Source organism: Chenopodium album, chromosome 1, assembly GCF_948465745.1.
Source record: "Chenopodium album chromosome 1, dcCheAlbu1.1, whole genome shotgun sequence".
Taxonomy (NCBI): domain Eukaryota; kingdom Viridiplantae; phylum Streptophyta; class Magnoliopsida; order Caryophyllales; family Amaranthaceae; genus Chenopodium; species Chenopodium album.
In genome coordinates, this window is record NC_137834.1 from 12,224,262 (window position 1) to 12,251,957 (window position 27,696).

General features: G+C 36.3%; 2 protein-coding genes across 3 annotated transcripts; one reads left to right on the forward strand and one right to left on the reverse strand.

Moving 5' to 3' along the window:
- Positions 1-4,588, forward strand: LOC145642104 (uncharacterized). 2 transcript variants are annotated; one of them, XM_081693196.1, is made up of 8 exons: positions 1-177; positions 739-811; positions 1,120-2,202; positions 2,299-2,847; positions 2,991-3,055; positions 3,217-3,291; positions 3,992-4,085; positions 4,205-4,588. In XM_081693196.1, the coding sequence occupies exons 2-8, from the start codon at positions 770-772 to the stop codon at positions 4,298-4,300; spliced, it is 2,004 nt and encodes a 667-aa protein (XP_081549322.1). In that variant the 5' UTR covers positions 1-177; positions 739-769; the 3' UTR covers positions 4,301-4,588. The 2 variants fall into 2 exon arrangements, with proteins under 2 accessions (XP_081549322.1, XP_081549330.1); XM_081693204.1 differs by lacking the exon at positions 1-177 and adding an exon at positions 262-553.
- A 3,485-nt stretch (positions 4,589-8,073) lies between these two features.
- LOC145563748 (uncharacterized protein At4g14342) lies at positions 8,074-11,856 on the reverse strand. Its single transcript, XM_081624205.1, has 4 exons — positions 11,766-11,856; positions 9,045-9,130; positions 8,812-8,935; positions 8,074-8,377 (listed from the first exon to the last, which is right to left on the reverse strand). The coding sequence occupies exons 1-4, from the start codon at positions 11,769-11,771 to the stop codon at positions 8,330-8,332; spliced, it is 264 nt and encodes an 87-aa protein (XP_081480331.1). The 5' UTR covers positions 11,772-11,856; the 3' UTR covers positions 8,074-8,329.
- Between the last annotated feature and the right edge of the window lie 15,840 nt (positions 11,857-27,696).

The following is a 27,696-nucleotide window of genomic DNA, read 5'->3' on the forward strand; positions in this document are numbered from 1 at the left end:
TCTTCGAAAGTGGGCCTTTTTCTTAATCTTAATCTTAATCTTAATCTTAAGCTCAAAAATGCTTCATTTCTCTCGTTGTCAATAACTTCATTTACCAGAATTACTTAGTTGTCTTCTTTCTCATGATTTACTCCTAATTTCTTCCAAGTTGTCTGTCATTTTAGTTTGCCAACTTTGGTGGGTTCCAACTTCCCACAAATTACTCTTCCATTTTGTTTTTTCTAATTTTAATTTGTAATTTTAACTGTTTTATTCATGTTATTGGAGTATATTGCACCCTTTTCATTATATACTAATATGTTTATCAATTCTTGCTTAATTTTTGTAATTTGGTTGATGGGATTTGTTGAATTTGATCTGGGTTTCTTCCCATGTGATGATTACATGTGGGGTTTGGTTTACAGCTTAGTAACTTCTGGAAGTAGTGAACTGCCAAAAAGAGCAGAATTATTATAATTTACAGTACTTACTGAAAAATAGAAAATAGAAAATATAAGTTTTATTTTCAGAAAGGTTTAAATCATTACACAAGAAAGAAACATTATCACATGGGGTATGGCCTTAGATTTGATCTTCATCTTATTATAAATTATTTTACTGTTTTTTTTTTCTTACATAAAATTATTTTTGTCTTCATATGAGTGATCTTGTTGATTCACAATAATAATTGGAGTGTTAGTCATACTTCTAGTCTAGCAATATTGGTTGCTTAATCTTTTCAATTGGGGTTTTTTGTAGGTCATAATTTGATAAGATCTTGCAGAAATCTATGGGTGAATCATTAGTTGAGGCTCCAAAAGTTGATACCAAGGTAACCCCATTAATTCCTTTCCTCTTTTTATGGTAACCCCTTTTTGTGTTTTTATGTAACTTTTATGATTTCTTTTTTCTTTGATATTATTTGGATTTTGTCTATCTTTTAGGATTCTGAATTAATATATGGTTTTGGTATCAATGTTGATTGCTTATGATAATTATGATTATTTTTATAATATGTTGGTTAGCTAAATTGGGGAAGTGGTAAGTTATTAGCATTTTGTTTGTTGTTGTTAATGATTTTGTTTATTAGTGGTTTTTAAGGAAAGAGAAGTTTTGTTGTTTTTGTGTATATTAATACAGATGGGTGAGTCTTTTGCACTCCCATGTCTTCAAGAATCAGTGTCATTTGGTAGATTTGAGCATGATTCTCTTTGTTGGGAGAGATGGTCTACTTTCCCAACAAACAAGTACTTGGAGGAAGTTGAGAAGTGTTCTACACCTGGATCGGTTGCGCAAAAGAAGGCGTATTTCGAGGCTCATTATAAGAGGATTGCTGCTCGGAAAGCTGAGTTATTGGATCAGGAAAGAAAGAGAGAGGAAGAGGAATGTGCGAATTTGGGAGATCGGAGTCCAGTGGGTTTGATGTGTAACACCAGTGAGGAAGAGTTTGATGTTGAGAAATCAAGTACTCAGAACTCTGTTGATGGAACTGAGGTGCCATGTGAAGTTGGTGAATCCACGGATGAAGTGAGTGTTAAGCATATTGATATTATAGGCTATGGTGTTGATATCATAATTGAAGAAGATGGAGTTGCAGATCTCAATAGTGAGGTGAGTGAGTATAGTGATGAAGTGAGTGATCGTGTTGATGTAGATGAATTAAATGAAGAGGCAGATATCATGGTTGAACAGAGAGAGCATATTGATGAACTGAGTGACCATTTTGATTTCACTGATGAAGTGGCAGATATCATGGTTGAACAGAGTGAGCATATTGATGAACCCAATGACGAGGCTGGTGTGGCCGAAGAAAAGAAGGATATACAGCCTGAGCATTTTGAGGAGGAGATTAATGGTGCTAATATGATCAAAGAAAAGAAGGATATACAGCCAAATGATACTGATGGGACTGGTGTGGCTGAAGAAAAGAGAGATTTATTGCCAGAGCTTATTATTGACTCTAATAGTGGCACTAATATGATCAAAGAAAACAAAGATATACAGACCCAGCTGGTGGATGTGAATGAAGATTCATGTCTTAAAGTGGAGATTTCTCATATAGAGAAACCAGATGAACCTGTTTTGGTGAAAGAAGATACCGCTTCAGCACGAGTGTGGCATGATAAGGAGGTATTGCCTCAAGAAAAGGTTGTAGAACGAAAAGTTGCAGAGAAAGGAGCCAAAAACCCAGTAAAATTGGTTGATCCAATGAAAACGAATAAGGTATTGTTCTTATCCTAGTCTATTTTGTCTTCTTTTTGTGATTGTTAGACAGCTTTTCATGTTCCTTGAATTTTATGTTTGACAACTTTGGTGAAGATGACAACTGATACCACAAATTCTAAGAAAAAACCTGCATCACCAATCCCCGCAACTTTAGTGAAGAAGACGACTGATAAAACAAGTTCTAAGAAAAAACCAGCATCGCCAATCCCCGCAACTTTGGTGAAGAAGACAACTGCTACAACAAATTCTAAGAAAGCACCTGCATCTCCAATCCCAAAAAAACCTGCTGCATCAATGCCAAAGTCACCAATGATGTCTACTCCTAATTCATTGAAGCCTGAGTTGACAAAAACTGCTAAGTCTACCACAAGGCCATCAGTTCAGAAGGAAAATGGTTGCACTCCGCTGTCAAGCAAGAAAGCAACTAGACCTGAAAGCAAGAGAGTACTGCCTACATCCTTGCACATGTCTTTCAGTTTAGGACCAGCTCATTCTGATTCAGCATCACTTACACCAATGAGAAATTCGTTGATCATGGAGAGGATGGGTGATAAAGATATTGTAAAACGAGCATTTAGGGCCTTTCGGAATGTCAATCAACTTTCACCGCCTAGTTTAGTGAAACCGACTACACCAAATCAGGTAATTTTTTTTTCTTTAATGATTACTTTTTAAAAGTAATATGAATTTGACATGAGTTTAGTTATGATGTCTATGGGTGGTGGGAGGTTACTGCACATTATATTTTACCACTGAGCTTACATTGTAAAGTTTAATCTTTGCAGTCTGCAACCAAAAATATTGAAGTGAAGGTTACTACGCCTGATAATGTTCAAAAGAAAAAGGAAGGGTAATGTCTTTATGTTTTATGCCCACCATATGACATTCTTTTATGCTTTTAAATGTTGCTAGCTATGTACTTGCCCAGTAAGTGCTGGATTGTTCAGCTTCAATGATCTTTAATCAGAAAAATGACTTTTTTAAACAAAAATTATTTCTCATGAATGCCAGGATCTCCAGGACAGGGAAGGCAACAAATCTAATTACTGTTCCACAAGGAACAAAAAAGACATCACAATTGCCTGGGTAAGCTTGACTTAATGGCTCTTTGTTTGCATGCTTAGTCTTGCTAATTTGAATAGATAATGCTTATACGAAGTGATTAAGAACTTGAAATGAAAAGGGCATGCTGAAGCTAAACTTTAAGATATGATTTGATGAGAATGTTTTGGAAATAATTGGTTGATTGCTGGATAACAGATAATTGCTTTTCATGAAAAAAAATAATATATTATGATCTTGATGAAACTTTTAATATTAAATAATTAAGGTCTGTCAAGACGACTCTATAGAAGGGGAAGATTTCATGTATTGATAATCCAACTAGATCATGAATACATTTTTTGGGACAGAAATAGTAATTAGGAACTTATATAGAATAACCTAAGCTTATCAAAAGAAAGTCAGTAGTCTGTAATTCCTACATTGTTTTTCCAACTGAGTGAAAATTGTCCGTGAACATGGTATCTGGGCTGCCTCACCTCACATAGACTTTCAGCTGTGACACCCTTTTCTTTTCTTCCTTTCCCAATCTATCTTTACTCTGCTTTGCCACCCCAGGGAGGGGCAAGCATTGCGTTGGAGAAAGATTACTGTGCTCTGATTAGGTGTTTTGCCTTTATTTACTATCTATTCTGAGAAACAGTTTCCTATACTAATTTCTTATTTGACCTTTGAATTCCAAGAAATCTGAATATTCATTATGTTTCCAAACTTTCCATAATAGGATAAAGAAGAACATTGGTGTGGATCAAAGAAATGGTAAAGCTGTACCTGCTTTTGGCTCAAAAAGTCTAAATCAGGGAAGACAACAGAGAGAGGTATTTTCTCTGGAAAACCCATTTATACTTTAATGAAACTGTAAGTTCATATGTTTGGAATTCTAAGCTTGTTTTATTACCTTGATAGCTCACATGCTTAATTGCAATTTCTTATCCAGGTTTCGAAGAAGCTAGAACCAAAAACCAACATAAAAGATTCTGGAAACACCGATCTTCTGTCCAAATTGAAGGAGTGCATCCTTAGAGCTTGTTAAATATATGTTTCGTCATCCATAATCTTAAATTTCATAAAATTTGTATTTATGTTGAATATAATACAGTGATTAATTGTGGACCAGCTGACATCTTTTTGGCTGTAATTTTCTCTTGCTGTTCTTGTAAAAAATCTGTGTGAAACTTTTAGCTATGTACGTGCATCTCTTATGTATTGTAATTAATCATTGAGAAGGCTAAACAAGCAATTGAGTTATACTTGTATCTGATATTGCTTTTAGCTGTCTCTCGCTGTAATTTTATTGTTAAACTCTTTTTTTCATATTGGATCTACATTGTAACTGATATTATAGAACAGTACTTAAGTTTCGTACTTGGTACAGGCAGAGAAAGCAACAGATTTTAGGAAATCAACTCCCGGCATTGATTCTAAGGCCAAGCTATCATCAAGCTACAATCAAGGACATGGATTCTTGAGAGGTTCTGCTCGTAAGGTAAGCTCATAAAAACTCTCTCATTAAAGATGATAGTATTTTATAATAATGGATGTTTTACATGCAATATAGTCAATTACACACCACACGAGACAACTTTCTTGTCTATTAGCCTGAGCTGCTCGTGTCTGATGTGGGATGTATAGTAAAAATGATTTACTTTAGTTCTTTACAATGGTTTTTCATCAAGCAAACAAATGATTGTTTTTTCGTGTGACCTTGTGAGAGGACTGGAAGTAGTTAATTTGGAAGACTGTCCGTCATTCAAAAAGTGTAATACATATTATAAATCATTTTTGGGAAGGTAAAGGGGGATTTAAAGAGTGCATTGGTCATGAAATATGACATGCAACCTCTAAACACTACTTTTTGAAAAGAAATAATAATTAAAAGGACTTCATGGATATATTTTGGACATGACATTCCCAAAAGTTTGGGTTGATCTTAAACAAAATTTGTCCCCACCACCCCAACCCCCTCCTTTTCCAATGGAAAAGTGAAGCCAAAAGGTGAAAAAATAAAGAATACTAGAGGATTAGAGACAAATTTGAGCTAATATTAGCTTCCTACAGAGGAGAAAGTTGGGAGAAAAATTGGCTGCTCTACTTTTGACAGCCGTTCGTACAAGAGTGTTTTGTCATTATATAACAGAGTTGTTTTCATATTAGTGGTTGAGATTAGATTTAACAAAGTAATGGGTCATAGAGGATTAGATCCAAGTTTTTAAATTATGGGCGGTAGGGGTGTGGCCAACCCAATCCATAATCCATGACCAATTAAGAAGGTATCTACACCAGAAGAGCATATTAGGCTGTCTTATGAGAGACGGATCTGCTGAGGTCCATATCATTGGGAACCCACTTATAAAGGTCGGAAGGGCCCAATAGCCTCTAATGGGGAATTGAATGGTTGAACCTGTGACCTTATAATATGATATCAAACTTATGACATGAATGACAGACTTAGCAGATACTTGAGCTTAACAAACCGAGTATTAATCTTCTGCTTATTGGTTGATATTTCATTATAAAGTAATGTTTCCTTCCTAATTCACGCAGGTAGATGCCAGGGTATAAGCTTCCGGTTAATCGAGATGAGTAGGTTATCACCGGACAAACACAGTGAAACTGTCAGCACGTGACATGGTGACTGTAATTAAGCAGATTGTTTTTGTAAACGCAGTTCAGCCGTTCAGGAGTCGGGACAAGTCTCAAACTATTAATAGTCAAAGTGGCGTATCACACAGAAGTTAATCATCATTTTGGTGCGGAGTAAATAGGTCTATCATTGAGAAAGCTAGATGTATAAAGGAGCAGTTACATAGTTATAACTAATAAGTTAAAGTTTTATGTGGCCTGAAAAACACAAGGGCGAAAAATGTACATCTGAATTATTTCAATTTCAAGATATAAATATAGGATTGTCCTTATATTCGAAATATTATGGGTCCATCAATAATGTTTTATTGTATCCTTGAATCTATAATTAAATTTGTTGTATCCACCACCCTTGTTTGGTATAATGTTGGCCTATAATATGCATTGTTATTAAGTTGTTTGTCTGTCTGTCACATCTTTGGAAAGAAATGCGTGGGATTTTCTCATCTTATCTTCAATCCACAAATTCTTGAAATTTTGAGTGGATATTGATTAGCAATAGCTTAGTTGTTAGACTGTATACAACGTAGTATTATTATATAGTTGATGGAGTGTGTTGTGGCACGTCTATGATTTGAAATAGATCTTGAACATTATCTAATGATTATTTTTAAATAAAAGTATGTCACAACTCACAAGTAATGATAGTAATGAAAATCTTAGGAAGTACTCTTTTTGTTGGTTACATTTAAAATCTCTACTTTAAAGGGAGAAGCTTTAACAATGTAGTATTAAATAGTTATTAATTTGTTATATATAATAAACATAAAAAAAAAATAAAATAAAAGGGTAAATTATGAGAAGGGCTCCCACCCTGTGAACAGGAATGGGGGGGGGGGGGGCTATGAGGAATCGAACCCCATCACTTGGGGGGAATCCTTCTATCTACTCATTCCACGTGTAAACTTTTATTAGATACACTTGATGTGTGCCATTAAAAATATATTTGATACCGTAATTTTTTGAATATGCAGTTGAAAATGGTGCAATATGGCATATATAACTAACTAAGACGAATAGAGTATATATCAAGTGATTTGTGTGAAGGATATCATTCACGAATCAAGATTATGCCCAGGAATTGCACATTCGAGGTCAATCTAACACAAACTATAAGCACAAATTCAAAGTAAAAAGAAATCATTATTGTCATTGTTTTGGGGCAAATTGACTTGTTTCATTTCCAGTTACAAACTTACAATTGATTAGACTAACGCTTTGTTTGGATAGTAAAGAAGGAAGGAAAAGAAGGGGGGGGGGGGGGGGAATGGAGGAAGGGAAAAGAAAGGGAAAAGAAAGGGAGGGGGAGGTGAGCTCCATTTTCCCTCCAAATCTGTCCAATTTTAGAGAGATTATGGTTATCATAGAGAAAGGGAAAATGGATCCCTCCCTCTCCTTCCCCTTCCTTCCTCCAATCTTTTATCCAAATAAGAGATTTTGTCCCTCTCCATCTCTCTTCTCTTCTTTTCCTTCCATTTCTTCCTATCCAAACAAAGTGTAAGGTATATAGTACTCGTACAAATTATCTTGAATTTTATTTTTTTTTATTTATTTATTTATTTATTTTTATTGAAAGAACAAATTTAGAGCAATCATTAAATATACATATCCAAATATACTGAAAATAGAGTATATGAATATCCTAAAATAAGAAGTGTTTCAACTAATAAAATGAAAAGAGTAATGATTAAAAAAAAAAAAAAAAATAACGTTTAGAATAGGTTTGAGTGTTAACTCGATAAGTATTTAGCGACAACCACACTTGATGTTCCTTGAAACCCGTAAAAGTACAATACATTTCATATCTTGGATCTGATCATCTGACTACCATAAGTCCATAATATGACGATACGTGTGAACAAGTTCAACCACAATAACCTTTGTACCTCATAATATCATAATTCATAGTATAATCGTAGTATAATTACTAAGCATACGGTAACTAAACTTCAAAAACAAAGAGAAATCCTTTATCAAAGCATAGATTTTCAAGTTAAAGATTTCTATAATTGATTCGGTTTTTCTTACCGCATAATAATGGTTTCAGTGTACAACTTTGAGCTTACCCATGAAGAAGGAACCAAATTGATTCTAATTATGCTAAGCTAATGGCCCTCAAAAGATATCAAGCTAAGCAATAAGCCTAAAAGTGATCAAATCAAATTCTGCAAACAAGAATCTTGATCTTTAGATGGTAATTGATATTCCAGTTTGATATTTAGGGGGAATACAACAGTTAACATTAATCACCTTGCTTCCAAGCCTAAAAGTGTTCCATTCAACTATAGTATAAACCAAACGTCCACTCTGAGAAGCCAAATCATCAAGTTGCTATGGAGCATGTCTTAATTTTCAGACAAACATGAAAGAGAAGCTAGATTTAAAGGCCACATATAACTATTTTATCTGCCAAAAACTCTCAATCATCTTCTCTTTCAGGAGGAAGGCCACAAGGTAACAGCATTTTCTGCAAGAAAACATACAACATTTTCGTGAGAGAAAAGTGATAGCAATATGTAAAGCAAAAGAGGATGCAATAGAAGGGTTAGTAGAATATCCGGGGTCTTGGTTCCATTAACAAAATTTTCACAAATAGACCATCAGCAGACCGCAGTGACATTACAATCTAGGGAAACTCAAGTTAAATTGTTTGGTACTTTTTGGGAAGTCCTACGTCCTATGAAGGATATAGAAGAAAAAAAAAAAAATTGGCCAAGACCTTGGTGGCTTGGTGTAAAGCCCAATTGAATTTACCTCACAAATAGACTATCAACAGACTGCAACGACATTAGTGACTGTAGGGTAATCTCAAGTCAAATTTTTGGTTACTTTATAAGAAGTAGAGATGAAGCTTACATAACTAACACAAGAGAACAAAAATAGATGACTGCACACACAAACCTGCATGAAGTTGTAGCGCTCTCTTCCAATAGATTCATTTTCTGCGACAGCAAAGTAGGCAAGCATAGGATAATGCCCAACATAGGAAGCATAGCTATCACGTTGGATGTTAACAGCCCATTCACTGTTCAGTTCAATAGGAAAAGAGATTAGAAACAAGTAACCAACAGGCAATCAGGCATCATGCTACAAAGGTGTCAAGGATCCAAAGATCAAGCAGAAGTAAAGCTTACAATCTGTTCAGATCTGCATGTCCAGTCCCAACATATTTTGCTTGAAGATGCTCAAGTTGGGAATTGATGTTGAATCTATCACTGGCCTACAAGACAAGAATAATATCAACACTTTGAACCAAATAAAGCAGAGTAGGAATTCAACTTTTAATATATTATACACCTGAAGCTCATCAATATACGTATGTTTGGAGCATCACCCCTCGACAAAGAGTTTATAATTAATTTATTTTTCTACCTTTTTGCCATCACTTCAAAAAAATATCAGAAAAAATAGGCCAGTCACTTATCTGTGCAGAAATGAATCTATCTGGTAAACTGCAGTTGAGTTCATCAGACTATAAGAGGATAGTATGCATTAGCATCCCCTAAATTCTCATTATGGGCTAAGTTTCCTTACACAACGATTCTCATTGATAAAGCAAGGGATGGAGATCACTGAGGAGGAAAAATTACCAACTTAGCCTTCCACTTGCACAAATTCAGTAGCTTAACAATGACGCAAACCAAATAGCCAACTGGCTTCAAAAGTTCCTACTAAAGCTTCACATCAGCACACAAATGCTGAGCTTTGTGCTGTGTCAATAAAATTAATGCTCGATTTGGTAAAATCCTATCTTACTGCAGTACTATATACTCAAATTCCAAACAGGGTCCTATTTTCTTGCAGATTCAAATACGCTCCACATATATCCAAAAATATTAAGGTGTAATGCCTACAAGTGATGTAATCTTCAACCTTCTTCGTTACCAAACTCAAGATCCATGAATGCCATCAAGCTCAAAGGGCATTACCTTGATAAGCTATCACCAGATCAACTACATTACCATGGTGCTCCATCCTAGGGGCAACACCATATTCTAGGGCGAAAAATCTAAAAAATTCAATTTCAAATCTTAAACCTTGCAAGAGAACAACCTATGAGAACAGAAACATAAGTCTCCTAGTTTGGCCAAAATATCTCCTGCATTATCCTTTCGATAAACATTTACAGTTATCTGCTCCTCAACATTCAAAACTAACGAGAAACTAAAACATACGTGATGCATGACCGCATTCCTTCTTGGTATCTACTTGGTAGAACACTCCTATAGAACTAGCCAAACAATCTAACTTATTTTGAGATCAGCGTAGTCTCAATGATAGCAGACAACACAATTTCATTCTTAATAAGAAACCTTTTCAATTGCTGCTTCCCTAGACACAAAGCTCTTCCTACACCTAATGACACCAATGTGTATAAAAAAAGCTCTATGCATACTAAAGCGAGAGGGGTTCTGCAGCGCCTAAGACGCGCCACAGTGCACCTCTTTGAAGGGAGGCGCACTATATGAACAATTAAAAAATTTTGGCTGAAGTTTGCTTCATGTGCGCCTCATGCGCTTTTGGTGCACCTCAAGTGCTTTTGGTGCACCTCATGCGCCTAACCACAAAAGCCTAGCCCAGACCAAGTTAAGCATTTACCCCCTAGCGCCTTGAGCCTCATAGACTAGGCGGCTCAAGGCGTGCCTTAGGTGCGCTTTTTCAAACAGGCCTAAATCTGTTGATAAAACTATTCGAAGAGAAAACATCAGGATTTGGCATAAGTTCAAATAGCAATATAGTGGAACCATGTCCATTACAAGCAATAAGATTGACCATTGCCTTAGGAGTTGGGAAAGACGTATAAATGTTAATAAATGAAGTTCGCGCAGTGGGCCTCGAACCCAACACAGTGTTTAATAACATACGAGTGAAGGTACTTTCTCAAACAGGCAGCCCCGGATGATGCGTAAGAGATGCAAGAATTGAAAGTGAAGTTGTTAGGCAATGAGCAAGCAAGAATAGTAGCACATGGTCAGACCAATATTGAGATAGCAGTTTATCAAAGCATTGAAGTTAAAGTGAACTAATCCATTTGAGTTCAGAAGTGAAGGCAGTGAAGCAGTAATCGTGGTGAAAGTAGTAACAAGGTACTCATTTGGCCATTAGTGACACAGCTAGAACTCGATTAACTTAGTCAATGCTTAACAAACTAACAACAACAAAACCATGTCCGAAAATGACAAACTAACAGAGAAGTTAATACTTCGTATAAGATACTCCCAAGGCGTGTGGCAATACCACCACTTCCGTAAAACTAAACCATTTATCAACCAACGATCCACCCTCCACGTATAATACCACATAGAATGCACACATAATGTGGCATAGTCCAACACAACTAACACATGTTTCATTCGATATAATTAAGATGGAAGGTAGCCTATCAATTACAAACTGTCCCCTTTTCGGCTTTATATTCAAACACCGAGTCACCTTCGCCAAGAGTACTAATTTAACTCAAACGTCGTCCTCTAATTTACCCTCCAAACAGTTTAACTATACACTATCCTTACTAGTTACAGTATACATTAATACTAACCCGCCTTCCTAACAAAGCACACAAAATTCCATAGATAAAAATACATTAAATTGGTATAAACAAAAGTAATGGAACACAAATTCAAGCATAATTATGGTTCAACAAAGAGCATAAACCACAAAAAAAAAAAAAAAAAAAAAAAAGGGGGGGGGGGTAATTACTCAGAATTAGGGTTTTGTGACATGAAAATTTCCGTCGGTTATGTATTAAATTAGATCGATTAATTTAGACAATTAAACGCAGAAAAAAGATAATTTCGAAACTCAATAAGATAATCAACGGGTTTGAAGAAGGAGATTATAGAGTGAATACATACCTGCATCTTGAGGAATTTCCCACAAAAGTGTCCTACACAGTGTTTTCAAAACCGAGTCCTTTTTATGTACGGATTACGTATTTTCCCAGAAAAGTTGTTAGCAATGACTACAAATGGGTTGGGCCGCAGCCCGCATTGGAGTACAGGGCAGACTTGTGGGCCGAGCTTTAAAGTGACCCTTGAAAGTTTTCCAAATTAGCCAGCCCAAAATTATTGCAATTCTTTTTTTTTTTCATCAACTTAGAATTTTTTTTTTTTTTTTTTTTTAAGCAAAGGATGCATAAATTTAGTTAATAGTCATATTACAAGGAGTTCCAGCCAGGGCCGTCTTAATCATATTAGGGGCCCTGTGCTAACTACAAAATTAAGGCCCTTACTATGTATTATTTGTATGTACTTTGTATTTCATATTAACCCCCTATTTTATATAAAAAATATCGATCTCATTCCCAACAAGCATTTTATTATCACAAGAAAACAAACTTGAAAGTATTAGACATGATTAAAAACATAAAAATTGATAATAAATTTTCGTTCTCTTTAGGTAATCTTGACAAATTCATGTGGACAGTATACGGAGTTTGTGTTTTCAATCAAAAAAAAAAAAAAAGCAAGCTTGAAATTACAGGTAGTTGAAATTAAAAATTGTTACTTATAAGTTATTAATCTTAAAATGTTTTGGGATCTCAAAAAAGAATAAGAATAAATAAATAAATACCTAAATTCACACAACAAAAGGGAACAATGTATTTTGATGAGGTGATGAAAGAAGAATTAAGGGAATCTTTATAAATTAGACAGTTGAAATTTTCAAGAGAAATTGATAAAAGAAACCTCATATCTCCGTAGCAAGTAGCAATAGCCAATAGGAGCACATTACATTTCACTATTAGAAAAATTAGGCTTTTCACAATTTTGGTCCCTTATAATGGTGAGGCCATGTGCGGTAGGTCTGGTTGCACAGGCTCTTCACCGGCCCTGGTTCCAGCCGGGACATCACCAGCGAGATTAACAACAGAGTTCTCACTACAAAGAGTTAAGTCTCTAACAAAAGCATCATTACAGATCAGAGGTGGTTGGTTCAAAATACAAATTTCATTCATCATGATCTCTAAGTGGCATCTTGTATATATCCTTTGCTAGAGCATCTACTACTACATTACTCTCCTTCGATTCAAAGCGCATATCCAGATTGAGCTCCGTTCGTAGGTCCCTGCATTTAGTGATTAAAGAAGGAGCATTATGTACAACATCATCCAAGACTATTTCATCTATAGCCCTTTTTGCATCGGAGCAAAGAATGACATTAATCCATCCTTTATCCCGAATTAAATTCATTGCAATTTCCATGGATTTCAACTCAGCATCGTGGCTGGAGGGTAAGTACCCTTTCTAGACAAGACCTTCCACCCAATCACCTGAGCTATTCCTACACACCACAGCACATCCTGCTTCTTTTTTGGTGTCTAGGAACGATGCATTACAGTTTACTTTAATGAAATTAGGAGGGGGAGGAGACTAGGTTGGAGGGATGGGCTTTAGGCTTTCGGAGTTTGGCTTTTAGAAGTAAAACTCCGAAGCAACCCAAATACACTGGTGGAATGATGAAGATAAGGGGATGTTGATGTTGGAAAAAGACAAAGAATTTCTTCTTAGCCAAAGGTGCCATACAGCAAAGCAGAAGACCACGTTCCAAGGTATGGACCACATGGACATATTTGACACACTCAGGTTTTTGGTGAGCCATGAAACCCAGCTATCACAGTCATGCAAGGGAGTCGGACATGGGATGTGATCCCATAATTTCCTTGCTTTTGTGCAATGAATGAATAAATATGTTCACAGGTTTCATATTCCAAGGGGCAGAAAGTGCAGGAAGGTGGGATATAATTTAGTCTTTGATGGAGGTTCTTCTTATTGGGGATTCGATTCCAATCTAGAAGCCAGAGACAATATTGAATTTTTGGGTGGGTGTTTGCTTTCCAAGTTAGATCCCAATTGAACCATGTGGATGACATACCACTGGTCTGAAGAGCTAATTTTGTCTTCCTAGAGTCGAATTTTCCTTTATATGACAAACTTGAGAAGTGGGAATCAGGATTATTGGTAAAGGGGGTGGATTGAATGAGATCAAATAGATGATCAGAAATTTGGAAAGAGAGGAGATGGTCAAGTTGTTGTTTGGGTACATTTGTGATGGCAGAAAAGGTGTGAGACGAAGCTTGCTGATGAATTGGACCAAAGAGATAGTCCCTTAAAGACATGTTTACCAGCCACCTGTCTTCCATAAATTGATAGAAGCACCATCCCCCACCTCCCATACTAGACTTTTCTAAAACATTGGCCAAGCCCTGCCCACTCCTTTTTACGATCCTTTTTTGAAGGGAGTGGGATTTATTTTATTGTCAATATAAATCTCTCGTAAGCAATTGTGCAACCCATCCTTTGTTATTGTAGATAGACCAACATAATTTTTCAAGAGAGATTAAATTGAGGTGGTCATGTTTCATGAACCCCAGGCCTCCCTGATCTTTAGGTTTGCGAACCTTTTCCCAAGAAATCCAAGTTATTTTCTTAGACTCATTAGTGCTCCCCCAAAGGAAATTAGAGCATATTGAGTCTAACTTATTACAGAGATATTTAGGGATCAACAAGGTTTGCATAAAGTACCTTGGAATGGATTGTAAAGTGGATTGAATGAGTATTTTTCTTCATGCTTTTGTGAGAGTTTAACTCTTCCAAGAATCAAGTTTGGCTTCTACTTTATCCACTAAGAATCGTAAGCTCCGTTTACTTGATTTTTTGGATGAAAGAAGGAGACCGGGGTACTTTCCTAGATCTGAGGTGGTTGTAATGTTAAGCTCTTGATCAAACTCATCAATCATGGATTGAGGAGTAGTGTTTGATAATAAAATGGAGCTCATTTGGTCATTCATTCTCTAACCAGACATATTGAAAAAATTAGTGAGAGTTTTGGACAGGGAGTGAAGGGTCTTCTTGTTAGTTTGACTAAACAGAAGAACATAGTCTGCGTATAGGAGGTGTGAGATGGCAATCTTCCCCCCTCTAAATCAGAACAGGATCCCATTCTTTGTGGGTCATCCTTGAAAAATACTCCATACATATAATGAATAAGTATGGGGAAAGGGGGTCTCCTTGACGTAATCCTCTAGAAGGAGTGAAGGATTAAGAGAGATGTCCATTGATAAGGATGGAGGAGATGACCGTTGTAATCTAACTCATGATGAGATCAATTGTGTCAAGAGAAAAGTTAAAGAAAAGGAGGCAATAACTATTGAAGGGCCATTTGAGTCTATCGTAGGCCTTTTCAAGGTCAATTTTTAGAGCGAATATGGCCTTCCTACCCTTCTTTTTCTTTCCCATTGAGTGGATTATCTCCGAGGCAATGATGAAGTTAATATCAGTGCCACGACCCGAAAGGAAGCTATTTTGGTTAGGAGAAATGATTGTATTTAGGTGAGGCCTAATACGATTGACCAAAATCTTAGAGACAAACTTGTAACAGGAATTAACAAGGCTGATGGGTTTGAAACTCGAAATTTTCGTTAGATTTGAATTTTAAGGATTAAGAAATTAACTGTTTTATTAAGGTTTGGGGGTATTTGCTTGGTCTGGAAGATAATAGAGATAAGATTGAGGCAATCATTCTTGATTACCTCCCAAAATTTTTGGAAGAATAAGGCATATAAGCCATCTTATCCTTGGGCTCTGAAGGGGCTGTAGACACCTAAAAATGTGTCCCCAAAACCAAACCCTATGATGAACAACCTTTCACTCCCATTATTGGTCAGGTTGAGTATTTAATCTTTGGAGTGCTTAAATCCATGTTTCCATTCAATACATTTCATGAACCACTCCATTTACTAGCTCATTTCCCTACACCATAACTTGTTTTCCTCTTTTCGTATCCACATCGCAAAACCGAGAGAAACTAATTTTTTTGCCTTATAATTTTGATCCAATTATTATTTGGTTAGATAGGAATTTTAATAAGCTTTCCAAAAATATGTCATAAGCCCAATTCCGATTTAAAACGAAAAAGATATGAGCAAAACACTAAACTCGGCCCAAAACCGACACCCTTCTACTAAAATAGCCATATCTTAAAATCTATAAGTGATTTTAACCTGATTCTAATTGGTTTGGAAAGTATACTTCATAATATTTCCAATATTATATTATATGCCTTATTTTGAGTTAATATTTCCAATAATATATTATATGCCTTATTTTGAGTTACAGATCAAAAGTTATCATGATATTAAAAACGCGTAAAAAACTGGAATTATCGCGCATAGTGTAAAAGCACCTTGTCACGGCAAAATCTGACATGGCACAGTGCTTGGTGCCGTGACACGGTGCTTTTTTCCGCGTGAAAATCCACCGTGGCACGGTACCTGTTGCCATGACACAGTATTTCTAGTCGTGTCACGGTGCTTTTTCCGTGTATTTTTCGCGTTTTCTCACGCACTTTTTTACCGTGACACGGTGTACTGTACTGTGCCACGATGGAAATTTCCGTGTCACGGTACGTGTGCCGTGTCACGGAATTTTCTCGTGTTTTCTCTGCGTAAACCCTTCACGCGTTTTATCTTTTGTAGCCTATTTTCTGTCCTGCGTCACTCCAGTTTTCCCTACGTCACACTAATTTCCCCTGTGTCACGGTAATATTTGTCGTGTCGCGGTAGTGTTTTCTTAGGGTTTTTTTTTATTTTTATTTTTTTATCTTTTATCTTTTTAGGGTTCCGTGTGTTCCCTCTGCTCATTTTCCCTATAAATATCCCCCTCCTTTCTGCAGTTCGGGCCATCAAATCATTCTCTCTTCCTCTCTTCTACACCAAAAATCATTCTCTTCTCTCTCTCTCTCTCTCTCATATTCTAAGCCTTAAACCTATATTCTTAAGTACACCATTCTTCCCTTAAGCACTCTAAGGAGTCCATACTTAACCTGAGGTCCCGTCCTTAAACCAAGGTGTGAAAGGTACAAATAAGCGAGGGTTTGGACCAAATCAACTCTACATTTATTTAATTTAATTTCCATTTGATTTATATTTTTTATTGAAGTTACTAACAATTTATTCATGATGTAGCAATTTAAAGGAACGCGCGTGTAGACACCCATTTGTGTCTCCCCAAAACCAAACCCAGTGATGAGTACCTTTCACGTCGAATCATAATCGAATGAAGTGAAAGTGTGGAAAGTCTAGTGTTGCGGTTAGTTTTTATTTCTTTTCTTTCTCTCTGTTTTTGAAAACCTATTTTTAGAAAACAGCCAATCCAGTTTGGTTTGGTCAATGGCAAGGGTCCAATAATAGTGTAGTTGGGTCGGGTTCGAAAAGAGTTTTCCAACGATATATTATAAGCCCAATTATGATGAATAATGAGGAAGTTATGGCCAAATTACTAAGCTGGGCCCGATTTGATATTTATATGCGGCCCAATGATCTAGAGGAGGGCCTATTATGATTTATCATTCCTAATACGATTAGGATTGATTATAGTCTTCTAGAATCTTCTAGAAGGTTCTTTTGAATCCTAATTTAATTAGCATTGATAAATTGACTTTTAAGAGTTTTAATCAGAATAAAAGAAGTGTTTTTAAGGAAATTACAGTTTTACCCTCTCGTACGTTTAAATTTTATCAAAATAAGAAAACACGTGGAAAAGCTGATTGCAGCGTCTGGCGACAGTACCAGCGTCCGGCGCCATGTCTGGCGTCTGGCAACAGCTCCGTCGTCTGGCGATAGGCGCGTTGTTTGGCATTGCGGTCGTGTTTTGTTCTTTTCCAAACTCTGATTCGTTTTTTATCATATCCAGCTGATTTTCTCTATAAATAGCCTCCTAAAATCCCGTTTTGAATCATCAATTATCATCAACAATCATTAATTCTCATCAATTCTTAGGAATTCTCTCTAGCTCTCTCTCTCTTTTCTAAACTAGCTTTTCTCATACACCATGGCGCATTCACAAGATCTAGACACACCTAGCCAAGTTCGAAGTTGCCTTCGCCCTAGACGTGAAATTTTTTAATTTATGAGGGTTTAGTCCCAAATCTCTCTTTCAATTATTTAATTTAATTGTTTGTTTATTATTTTCCTTGAAGTTACTAACGTGTGTATTTTGTTATTAGAAAGAGGTACGAGGCATCCAAGTAAGTGCTTTAATTGATTTATTGATATTATGATATAGAAATCATATCTTGGTTGTTATTATGATTCCTAGTATCATGTTAGGATGCTTGATGTTTTGAATGACAACAATGATTTCTAGTATTATGTTTAGGGAAAAGGTTATAATATCAAATATGACAATTGTGATTCCTGCGATGCTTCCTACTTTCTTTCCTAATATATATTCATGTTAGTATCATGTTAGGGTTATAGCTTTGATCTTTATTGTTTAGTGACAAGCTAGGGTTTGTTATTAATCTTGTTAGTATCATGCCTAGGATCTTTGATGCTATTATGCTTTAACATGATTGTTATGATTAGGAAAATTTGAATTTTGGTACCTCAAAAATGGGGGTAATTGAATTTTGGTACCCATCTAAAATTTTATTTTAAATTAGTACCTAAAAAATGACTAAACTATAGATATCAGTACCTCCGTTAGCATTCTGTCAACTTTGCCGTTAGTGGGTCCCAGTTTAACGGCTAGTTTGTTAACTCCCTCCTTTTAAAGAACGATTTTGTTCATTATTTTCCCATTTTGCTGCTGGTTAAATTGAAGAATCAAAACACTAAAATTCTGGGATAGAAATTGAATTACACTTAGGGTTCTTGTGAATTGCTGAATTGCGAAGGTTGTGCGAAGATTGTAGACGCATTTTATGAAGGTCTGGTTGGCGGAAAAAAGAGGTGAGTTTTGACAAATTTTGTATAAAATTGCTATATTTGAAGTTGATTTGAGTAGAATTGTGATGTATTTGTGGTTCATATGTTATTGACATTTTAGTTTGTACTACCAATTGTGTGATTAATTGAATAATGTTGTTGTAATTTGTTTTTTGATGCTGTATAAAAGTTAGGGTTCTTAAATTGGATTAATTTAGGGAATTGTTGTTTTTATTGAAATTAATGTTGCATGTTTGTAATATTTCTGAAATTGGGGTTTTTTTGTTGCATATTTGTTTCAATTTTATTTGCAGAATGACTGAGAATAGGGTGGTTCAGATATAAGTTCTTGAGTGTAGTTATTGACATTGAAGTAGAAATAGGTAAAGACAACTTGATGGATAAATGCCTAGAGTGGGAAGACCATTTGCGTGAAATGGATGATCCAATAGAAGGATCTATAGATATCTTGTTTCCCAAATTCCAGTACATTTATAAAGGGAAATATAGGGATTTAGAAGATGATGGTGATGTGTTCAAAATGATTAGGAGGCTACCTAATAAGGACATCTACACCATTCATGTGGGCACCACTGATGATCCTGGGTTCTTGGTAGATTGTATGTGGGAGTTTAGGCAGAAACAAAATGGGAATTGGCCACCCCCTGGATATCCTTATAATGGTGGTCAGCCACCAGTTTGACAAGGTTTGTGTGATCTTGGTGCGGCTAAGTGGTATTGTTGTTGTAGTTTATTTTGTCTAATGCCCCTTTATTTATTTGGTTTGCTATTTGCAGGAGTAAAAATGTCCTGGAATACTGAATCTCCCTCTAAACTAAAGAAGTGTAACTGTGGATTGCCACTATCAAGGCTGACATATTGGACAAAGGACAATCCTGGGCGCAAGTTCAAGGCTTGCAAATTTTGGGATCCAAACACTGAGACAAGGGGATGCAAATGTTTTGAATGGGTTGACTAAGATCAAACTGATTGGCAAAGGGATGTAATCAACCAGCTGCTGCTTGACAAGAAGTTGATGAAGTCTGAGATGAATTCTTTGCAAAGGGAGGTTGATGATCTTGTTGGGCAAATGAGGTGTTTGCTTAATGAAGTTGACACATTGAAGACTAAATGCAAGGCCTTGTCTGGTGATAGGAAGAAGATGACAGGCAGCAATGGGAGTGGTGACAGGGTTCAATTGACTGTAGTGGTTGCACTTTGTGTATTTCTTATGGTTTTAGGACTTAGTGTAGTCATTAAACTTGTTTAGGGGAGTTTGAGGAAATCTAGGATATTATGTCTAAGTATGGTGACTTATTTATGTAATGTACTTAATTTTAGTTGCTGTTGGTTTGTACTGAACTTGCTAACAATTATTTATGTATGAATTTAAAAAAATAATGCCCTTGAAATATATGTGCTTCATTTGTCTACTAAAATAGAGTCATATGATATATACATATATATGTCTAAGTACATGTGACTTAGTCCAAAAACTGACTACTAACTATATAAGTTCATCAAATTGAATACATATTGGAAATTGTCAGAGGAACAGGTTCAATAAAGTTCAAACTTAGCACTAATTTTTTTTCTTGCTTGGCCTGGTTGCTGTTGTTTTTTTTGCTGTTGTTGTGGTTGATGCTTGGCTACAGAGGTATGGTTCAGCTCCTGCAGACTGCCTTGACCTTGTATTAGGCCGTTGAGAAGATGTTGCTGCTCCTTGAGATGCTGTTGCTCTTCCTGCAGATCCCCCTTTGGATGCTTCTGCTTCTTGAGATGCTGCTGCTACTGCAGCTTTTGAGGATGCTTTTTCTGCAGCAACAACAACTTTCTTCTTAGCCTCCTCTTGTGGGAACTTCTTATTTGCAATTCTGTTAGGTACTGCTGAAGCTCCAGGAGTATTCTGCAAATATGAAGGGATGGACACCAATTAAAACAGAGCAAAAAAGGCTAACTGACATGAAAATGGGAAAAAATTCAGAAATGACCTTGTTAAAAGCTCTTGCTGATTTGATATCCTCTGTTCTACCACCCATGGTGTGTTTACAGCAGGTTTTCCCTTTGTGTTAGGAAGGGAAGAAGACTGTTTCACTTCTGCAGGCATATTAGAGCAAGTTTTGGCATAGTGTCCAAATTGAGCACATTTTTGGCACTTCTTCTGCCTTTTTTGTGAACTACCCTCTGCTGCATCTAGTACACCCTCTCCCCTTTCCTTATTTCTCCTTTTGGACTTAGGTCTGCCAGGCATGACTCTCACAGGTGGTGGCAGTGGCTCCCTTAGCTGAATCTTTTCCCAGTGCTTGGGACCTGGCATAGGCTGTACAGGCAAGTCATATGCCTCTAAATATCTCTCCCTTGTGCAATAGTGGTCCACATGCTCTTCTGGATCACTTCTCTTGTCTAATATACAAGCAAACCCATGCACACAAGGGAGACCAGTTAATTGCCAGTGGTAGCATGTGCATGTTAGGATGCTTGATGTTTTGAATGACAACAATGATTTCTAGTATTATGTTTAAGGAAAAGGTTATAATATCAAATATGACAATTGTGATTCCTGCGATGCTTCCTACTTTCTTTCCTAATATATATTCATGTTAGTATCATGTTAGGGTTAAAGCTTTGATCTTTATTGTTTAGTGACATGCTAGGGTTTGTTATTAATCTTGTTAGTATCATGCCTAGGATCTTTGCTGCTATTTTGCTTTGACATGATTGTTATGATTATTGTCATGATTATTTTAATGATGATTATTATTATTTTGATTACTATTATGTTGCTTTATTATATTTATTATTGTTATTTCTTGATCACACCTTTTATGCATGTTTAAAGGGAATTGATACTTGTAATCACCCTTAATAAGATAATTAATAATCTTGTTTAGGGTTAATTTAATTATAATTCAAGTGATCGCCAATAATAGATTTGTTTGTGCATTAATATTCAACCAACATAGATTAAACAGGTTTAGGGTAAACCTATTGATTTCATGTTAGTTAGAAAGCGCACATGAATACGAGCAGAATAAAGTAGATTATTAGGGCAAGTTCAATCTCTTTTAGGTTGGATTTGTACCTTCATCCCCGAACTTCCAATCTTGGATCCAGACCTATTGGAGTTAACGATCTCCTGTATCGTTAAGGGTGTAACCTTCACCCTGTGAACGGTTTACAAGTTCCCAAAACTTGTTGGCGACTCTTTTGTTCTAGCTTCCTTCCCTTTGGACGCCACCGTACTTTAGTGTATGATCATAGTGGGGTTCAAGTTTGGGGTAATGCTTGAAATATTCCCTACAATTTTTAGCGACTCCAATGGGGAGGATTTCTATTTTAATTCCTTAAATTTATTTCGGCAATGATTTAGAATGAGTGGATGAGACTCGAAAAGTTCTAAGTATTTCATGTGCGTAATTTTGATTAACATTATTGTCATATGCATAAAAAAAATCTCCTTGGAAAGACCATCCGTAATGAGTTAAAAACATAGGATTTTTACATGTAGGAAATTTGAGGAATATCTTTCACAACTAGGATCGAAATAATGCTGCGCGAAACTGGAAATTTTTATCGAGAACAGAAAGCTGCCGAGGCATGTAGGAACTGGCGGCCAGAAAACAGAGTCTGTCGCCGAGGATTTGACTCTGTCGCCAGGCGACAGAGCCAAATTGTGGCGACGGCCTCTGTTCGCTGACGCCAAGTTCTTCCAATACCGAGCCAGAAATATGCGTTCTAATTTTGACCAGTTTTTAGCACTGTTTGCTCGATCCTACTTCCTGATTGAGTTTTTCTCACTTTTTCCGAAACCCATATGTGTTCTACATATGGACATAACCCTCTGGGAATTCATGCTCCATCTACATGATTGAACGCTCTGTGCAACAAAGGGTACAACCGAGAATGTTGAATTCACCAAACCATGGAAGCGAGTTTAACTCGCGGGGTCCCATCCACTCGCGCCAACCCTTCCAAAGGTAAGGCTTCCGCGCGGTGCATCCGGACTCATAACCATGGACCCTCTTTGACTAACCCATATCCCGAACTTTAGAGAACTAGACCCATGGTTAGGTTGCAAACTCATTGCATCTTATTGTGCCTATTTGACTACTTGTGCATTATTTGCTTGTGCATACTTATTATGTGACCGTTTGTTTGACTTGTGTTTAAGACTATAATAAACTGATTAATGACTAAAAAGACTTTGCCTAATTAATTAATTAATTAATTTGAGTAATTAAAGTCTTATAATTTAATCGGAATTGACTTAGCACGACTTTAGGCATGTCCCGTAGAGTTAAAATACTGAAAGCAGTCCCAGATTAATGCTCCAGCAATGACGCCACGATTTGGACTACAGCGCCACACTATGCTGGGCAATGCCTGGCGACAGCTCTGTCGTCTGGCGCTGCACTGCAGAGTGCGGCGACAGTTCGATATTTTGCTCGAGTCATCACTATGAGTCTAATTCCACAGTTTGCTAATCAGTTCGATTATTTTATTAATAACAATACCCTTGTTAAGTCCTTAATTGAGTCTAGTCACATAGTCTAGCCCCATGGTCTTACACAAGAGTCTTAATATGTCACCTACACTCACTAGTCTTAGCACACACTTTGAGTATATATCACCATGACCATGTCTTAGGTTCATGCATGAGTCGGTTTTTTTGGTCATTTGAGTTGGGGGTACATTCTATTCCTAATTTTTCATATCTCTCCATCTACTTCATCTTTCTCCATATCACAACCTTCATTCTTCCTACCTTCTTCCATCTTTGCATGTTGAATAGAGTTTAAGTCGAATAATTAACAATGAATATCCCTAATTTCCCTTTCCACAAAACTTGGTCAAGGAGAGAAGGGAGATTAATCAAGGACAACCCCTTTATTCAAGTCTTACTTTTTAATAAACCGATTTGTCAAAGAGGAAAGCTAAACAGATAATGGCAACTCAGGAAGAAGTCAACGAACTTAGGAATCAATTGACTGACGTAACTGAAGTGTTGAAGGCTTAAAGTCTTCAAATCAATGACCTTGTGAAGCAACAACAAATGAAGCTCATGCAAGAAAGCTTGAGCAAGCTATCTAGTGACTACAAATTTTAGGGCATTAGCTCGCAAGGGGTCTCGGTGGACAAGGAGCTTCTTCCGTAGAAGTTTAATGCCACTGACATCCCTAAGTTCAAGGCAACAGATAATCCTTACTTCCACCTAAGGGCATTTGAGACTATAATGAACATTAAGGGGATTGATAGGAAAGTCTTTCATTCCTTGTTTTCCTTATCTCTTGAAACCGTTTGCCAACAATGGTTCTTCTCCCTTGACAAAGAGAAAACCTCTACCTGGGAATCGATAGTAAACGCTTTCATTGATAGATACAAGTGTAATATTCAAGTCGAAACCGATTATAGACAACTTGAGATGCTAAGACAAAAAGAGAATACAGGCTTTACTTCTTTCTTCAATAAGTGGAGGGAAACTTCCGCTAAGATGATTGAGGTGCCCTTTGAAAAAGAATATGTGAGGATGTTTATCAAGAATCTCCGAGAGAAGTATTCGAAGCACTTAAAATATCAACACAACTTGAATACTTTCAAGGACGTCTATGATATCGGTATTGAAATCGAAGATGACCTCGCAAAGCAAAAATCTACTAACAATAGTAACCACGGTGGCTGGAAAGGAAAGAAGAACGACAATCCTTCTTCTTCCGAAAACGCCCACTCTAGTAACAATGTTAGTACCTTTGATCTAGTGAAGTTTTAGCCATGGATAACCAAGGATCTAAGAAGCAACTAAGGAAAGAATTCACCCCCATTGGGATGAGCTACGATACTGCCTTCGATCGAATCCATGCCAAGGGACTCATTACTTCCATTAGACCTATTCAAGATCCCGCACCTGAAAATAGATTGCCTAGTTGGAATCCAGATGCACATTGCCAATATTATCAAGGTAGGGGTCATACTACTGAGAGCTGTTGGAAGCTAAAGGAGGCTATCCAATATTTGATCGATAATAACAAGCTTCCCGTGCCTTTAGATAGCAAGAAGAGTGAGTGATGATAAAGCAAACGACACAAGACAAGAGGCGAGCTTCAACGACAAGATTTCGTGACCTTCTCTTTTCTATTTCTTTTATTTACCCTTTCCCCAATAAGTCTAGCATAGGCACCCTTTTTATTCTCCTTAGATTTATTTTGTAGGATCATTGTTTCTTCTCCTTTAATAAAAATGAGCATTTATTTTCTTGCATATGATCATTGCATTGCATCGCAAAAAAAAAAAAAAAAATAAAAAATAAAAAATAAAATAAAATAAAAAAATCATTTGTCGAACTAAACACAAGGTATACCAATGATTTGAGGCATCCCTTGTAGCCACATCATATTACCTTTCACCTTTCAAATATAGATCATTTCTTGATAAACCACTTTGAGCCTCGTCTAACGATAGACCTTTCTTTTTTCGACCCATATCTACCTAACCTTGGGATGGGATGGTGTGCAACCTATGCAATTTTCAATTTCATAAAAAGCTTGAGTGACTTCAAAAGATTAAAATAGCAAAAAATAAGCAAAAAAATAAATAAAAGTGTACAAAAGGGCAAGTGTTCCAATGTCTTTGACATGACACTACGTGAAAAAATAAAATTGGCACCGGTTCAAACCCGGCCTAAGGCACCTGTTTGAACCAGTGCCAATGTGGGGAGGTGCCAATTACCGGTTCAAAACCGATGCCAAAAATACTAAAAAAAAATTTATCCCTCCTTTTGGCACCGGTTAACCGGTGCCAAAAATGTCCAAAAATTTGATTTTTTTTTTGGTTTTTTTTTTCACTTAAAAATTAAATCAACTAAAAAAAATAACAATCACAACATAAATCAAATTGGTTTTAATATAATCCAAAATTTACAATATATAATCAAATCCAAAATTACAATATAGATCAATTACAACTAACATATAAATAAATAAAAAAAAATACATTATAAATCATAAAAAAATTACAATATACTCGTAAATCAAAAAGAAAATTACAATATGAACATATCAATATTCTTGCATAATCTGTACCTGCACTAATTAAAACAGAAAAAAAATCAATTGGTAAAAATAAGCGTAAGAATAAATAAAAAAATCCAGAAATTCAATCCAAACAATTCAAACCTAGAAAAAAAAGCATTAATTCAAACCAAGGAAAAAAAAACAGAAATTGAAATCAAAATTAAAAAATATCAAAAACGAAAAAAAAAAACCAAAATTGAAATCGAAAAAAAAACCAAAAATCGAAAAAAACAAAATCAAAATCGGAAAAAAAAAAACCAATTAAAATTGGAACCCAAAAAACCAAAATCAAAAACAAAATCCCAGAAATCGAAAACAAAAACAAAAATCAAAAATCAAAATCAATATTGAAACCCAAAAAACCAAAATCAAAAACAAAATCCTAGAAATCGGAAAAAAAAAAAAACCAAAATAAAAATTGAAACCCAGAAAACCAAAATCGAAAAAAAAATCCCACAAATCGAAAAAAAAAACCAAAATCGAAAATAAAAGGCAAAATCGAATAAAAAAAACCAAATACGAAAAACAAAACCAAAATTGAAATTGGCGAATCGAAAAAAAAAACAATTAAAAAAAAAAACCCAGAACTTGAAAAAAAAACCCCAGAAATTGTTGTTGATGTTGATGCCGGTGGTGGTGCTCAAACTTTGTGGTGGTGGTGGCGGCTGTTGTTGCGCTAATTCAAGCTTTGGTTGCTGCAGATCTAAGGGGAAGGGAGATCGAAGGGAGAATATGAAAGAAGAACGAAGAGAGAGAGAGAGAGAGGAGATCGAAGGTAGATGAAAGAAGATGAAGATGGAGATGAAAGAAGAAAGAAGAACGAAGAGAGAGAGAGGGGAGAGAAGGAGAGGAGAGGAAATGGGGGAATGGAGGCGGATAGAACTAAGGTTTTAGGGTTAAATGATCCCGTTTTTTTTAAAGGTTGGACCGGTTCAGTGGCACCGGTGCCCTTTGTATTTTTGGCACCGGTTTGAGCTGAACCGGTGCCATTACTCTTGGTCTAAAATCCCGCCCATTTTTAGGGAGGTTTTTGCCACCGGTTTGGTTTGAACCGGTGCCATTTGGGGGTTGCCTTTTTGTATTTTTCTACTAGTGTGAAAATGTCTTCGATATGAACATGTCTCAAATTGCGTCTCTTATCGAGTGCTCGGTACCGTGCCTGAGAAACATGAATGCCAAGTGAGTGATAGACCGCATGATCGGGATTGCCCACACTTATAAAAATAAAATAAATGCTAAATCAAAAGAGATAGCAAAATATAATAAAAAAAAAAGAGAGAAGAGAGAGCTAAAAAAGAGTTAAAAGCCTCAAGCATAAAAATATAAATATTCAAAAGCAAGGTTGCACACCTTGGGGGCTTATCTAGGGTCTTGAGCCTTTATCCCCTTCTTCTTCAAACCTTTAGCCTAACCACGTTACAACCCTTAAAAAGTTCTTTTTGAGGTATACACATACTTGTGCGAGGTTAGGCTAGAGCTACGCTCGGCCTGATTCCTAATGGATACGTAGGCAACCTCACATCGAGGTGCAGCCGTAATAAAAATGCATTCATATTCACATTCACACATCATGATCATATCAAGGGATTTCCTATGGTCATCCCTATCTACTTAGAGCTAGACTTGGGGGCTTGATCCCTACATCATTGGCCTACCTAGCCTAAAGAGTCACCATCATTTGACTCTTCTAAAAATAATCTTTTTCCACACACTTAACTCTTGCGGCCTAACTTTAGTGTCACTTTCACACACTGCACAAATACATGACCAAATAGTCCTTCCCTTAGGAACCCTTTGTCATGAAATCTTAACACAACGTTGAAACATGCCTTGTCATATCAACATCACTCATCAATCATAATCATCATTTCATCACAAAGTATGAAGTGCTTAGCCTCCGGGCCTAAGTTACCAAAATATTTCCATCAAAGATAGCCTAGGATGAATTAATCCTTACACCTTGAGAGATAGTATCAAATGACATTTGATAAAGCTCATTCAACATGCACC

Excerpts from the sequence above, each read along its gene's own strand:
- LOC145563748 (XM_081624205.1), bottom strand. Across the intron at positions 8,936-9,044 it reads CATGCAGATCTGAACAGATT|TGAATGGGCTGTTAACATCC; the intron begins GTAAGCTTTACT and ends TGAACTGAACAG. Across the intron at positions 8,378-8,811 it reads AGCGCTACAACTTCATGCAG|AAAATGCTGTTACCTTGTGG; the intron begins GTTTGTGTGTGC and ends GTTTTCTTGCAG.
- LOC145642104 (XM_081693196.1), top strand. The coding sequence starts at position 770 with ATGGGTGAATCATTAGTTGAGGCTCCAAAAGTTGATACCAAG. Across the intron at positions 2,203-2,298 it reads ATCCAATGAAAACGAATAAG|ATGACAACTGATACCACAAA; the intron begins GTATTGTTCTTA and ends ACTTTGGTGAAG. Across the intron at positions 4,086-4,204 it reads AGGGAAGACAACAGAGAGAG|GTTTCGAAGAAGCTAGAACC; the intron begins GTATTTTCTCTG and ends TTTCTTATCCAG.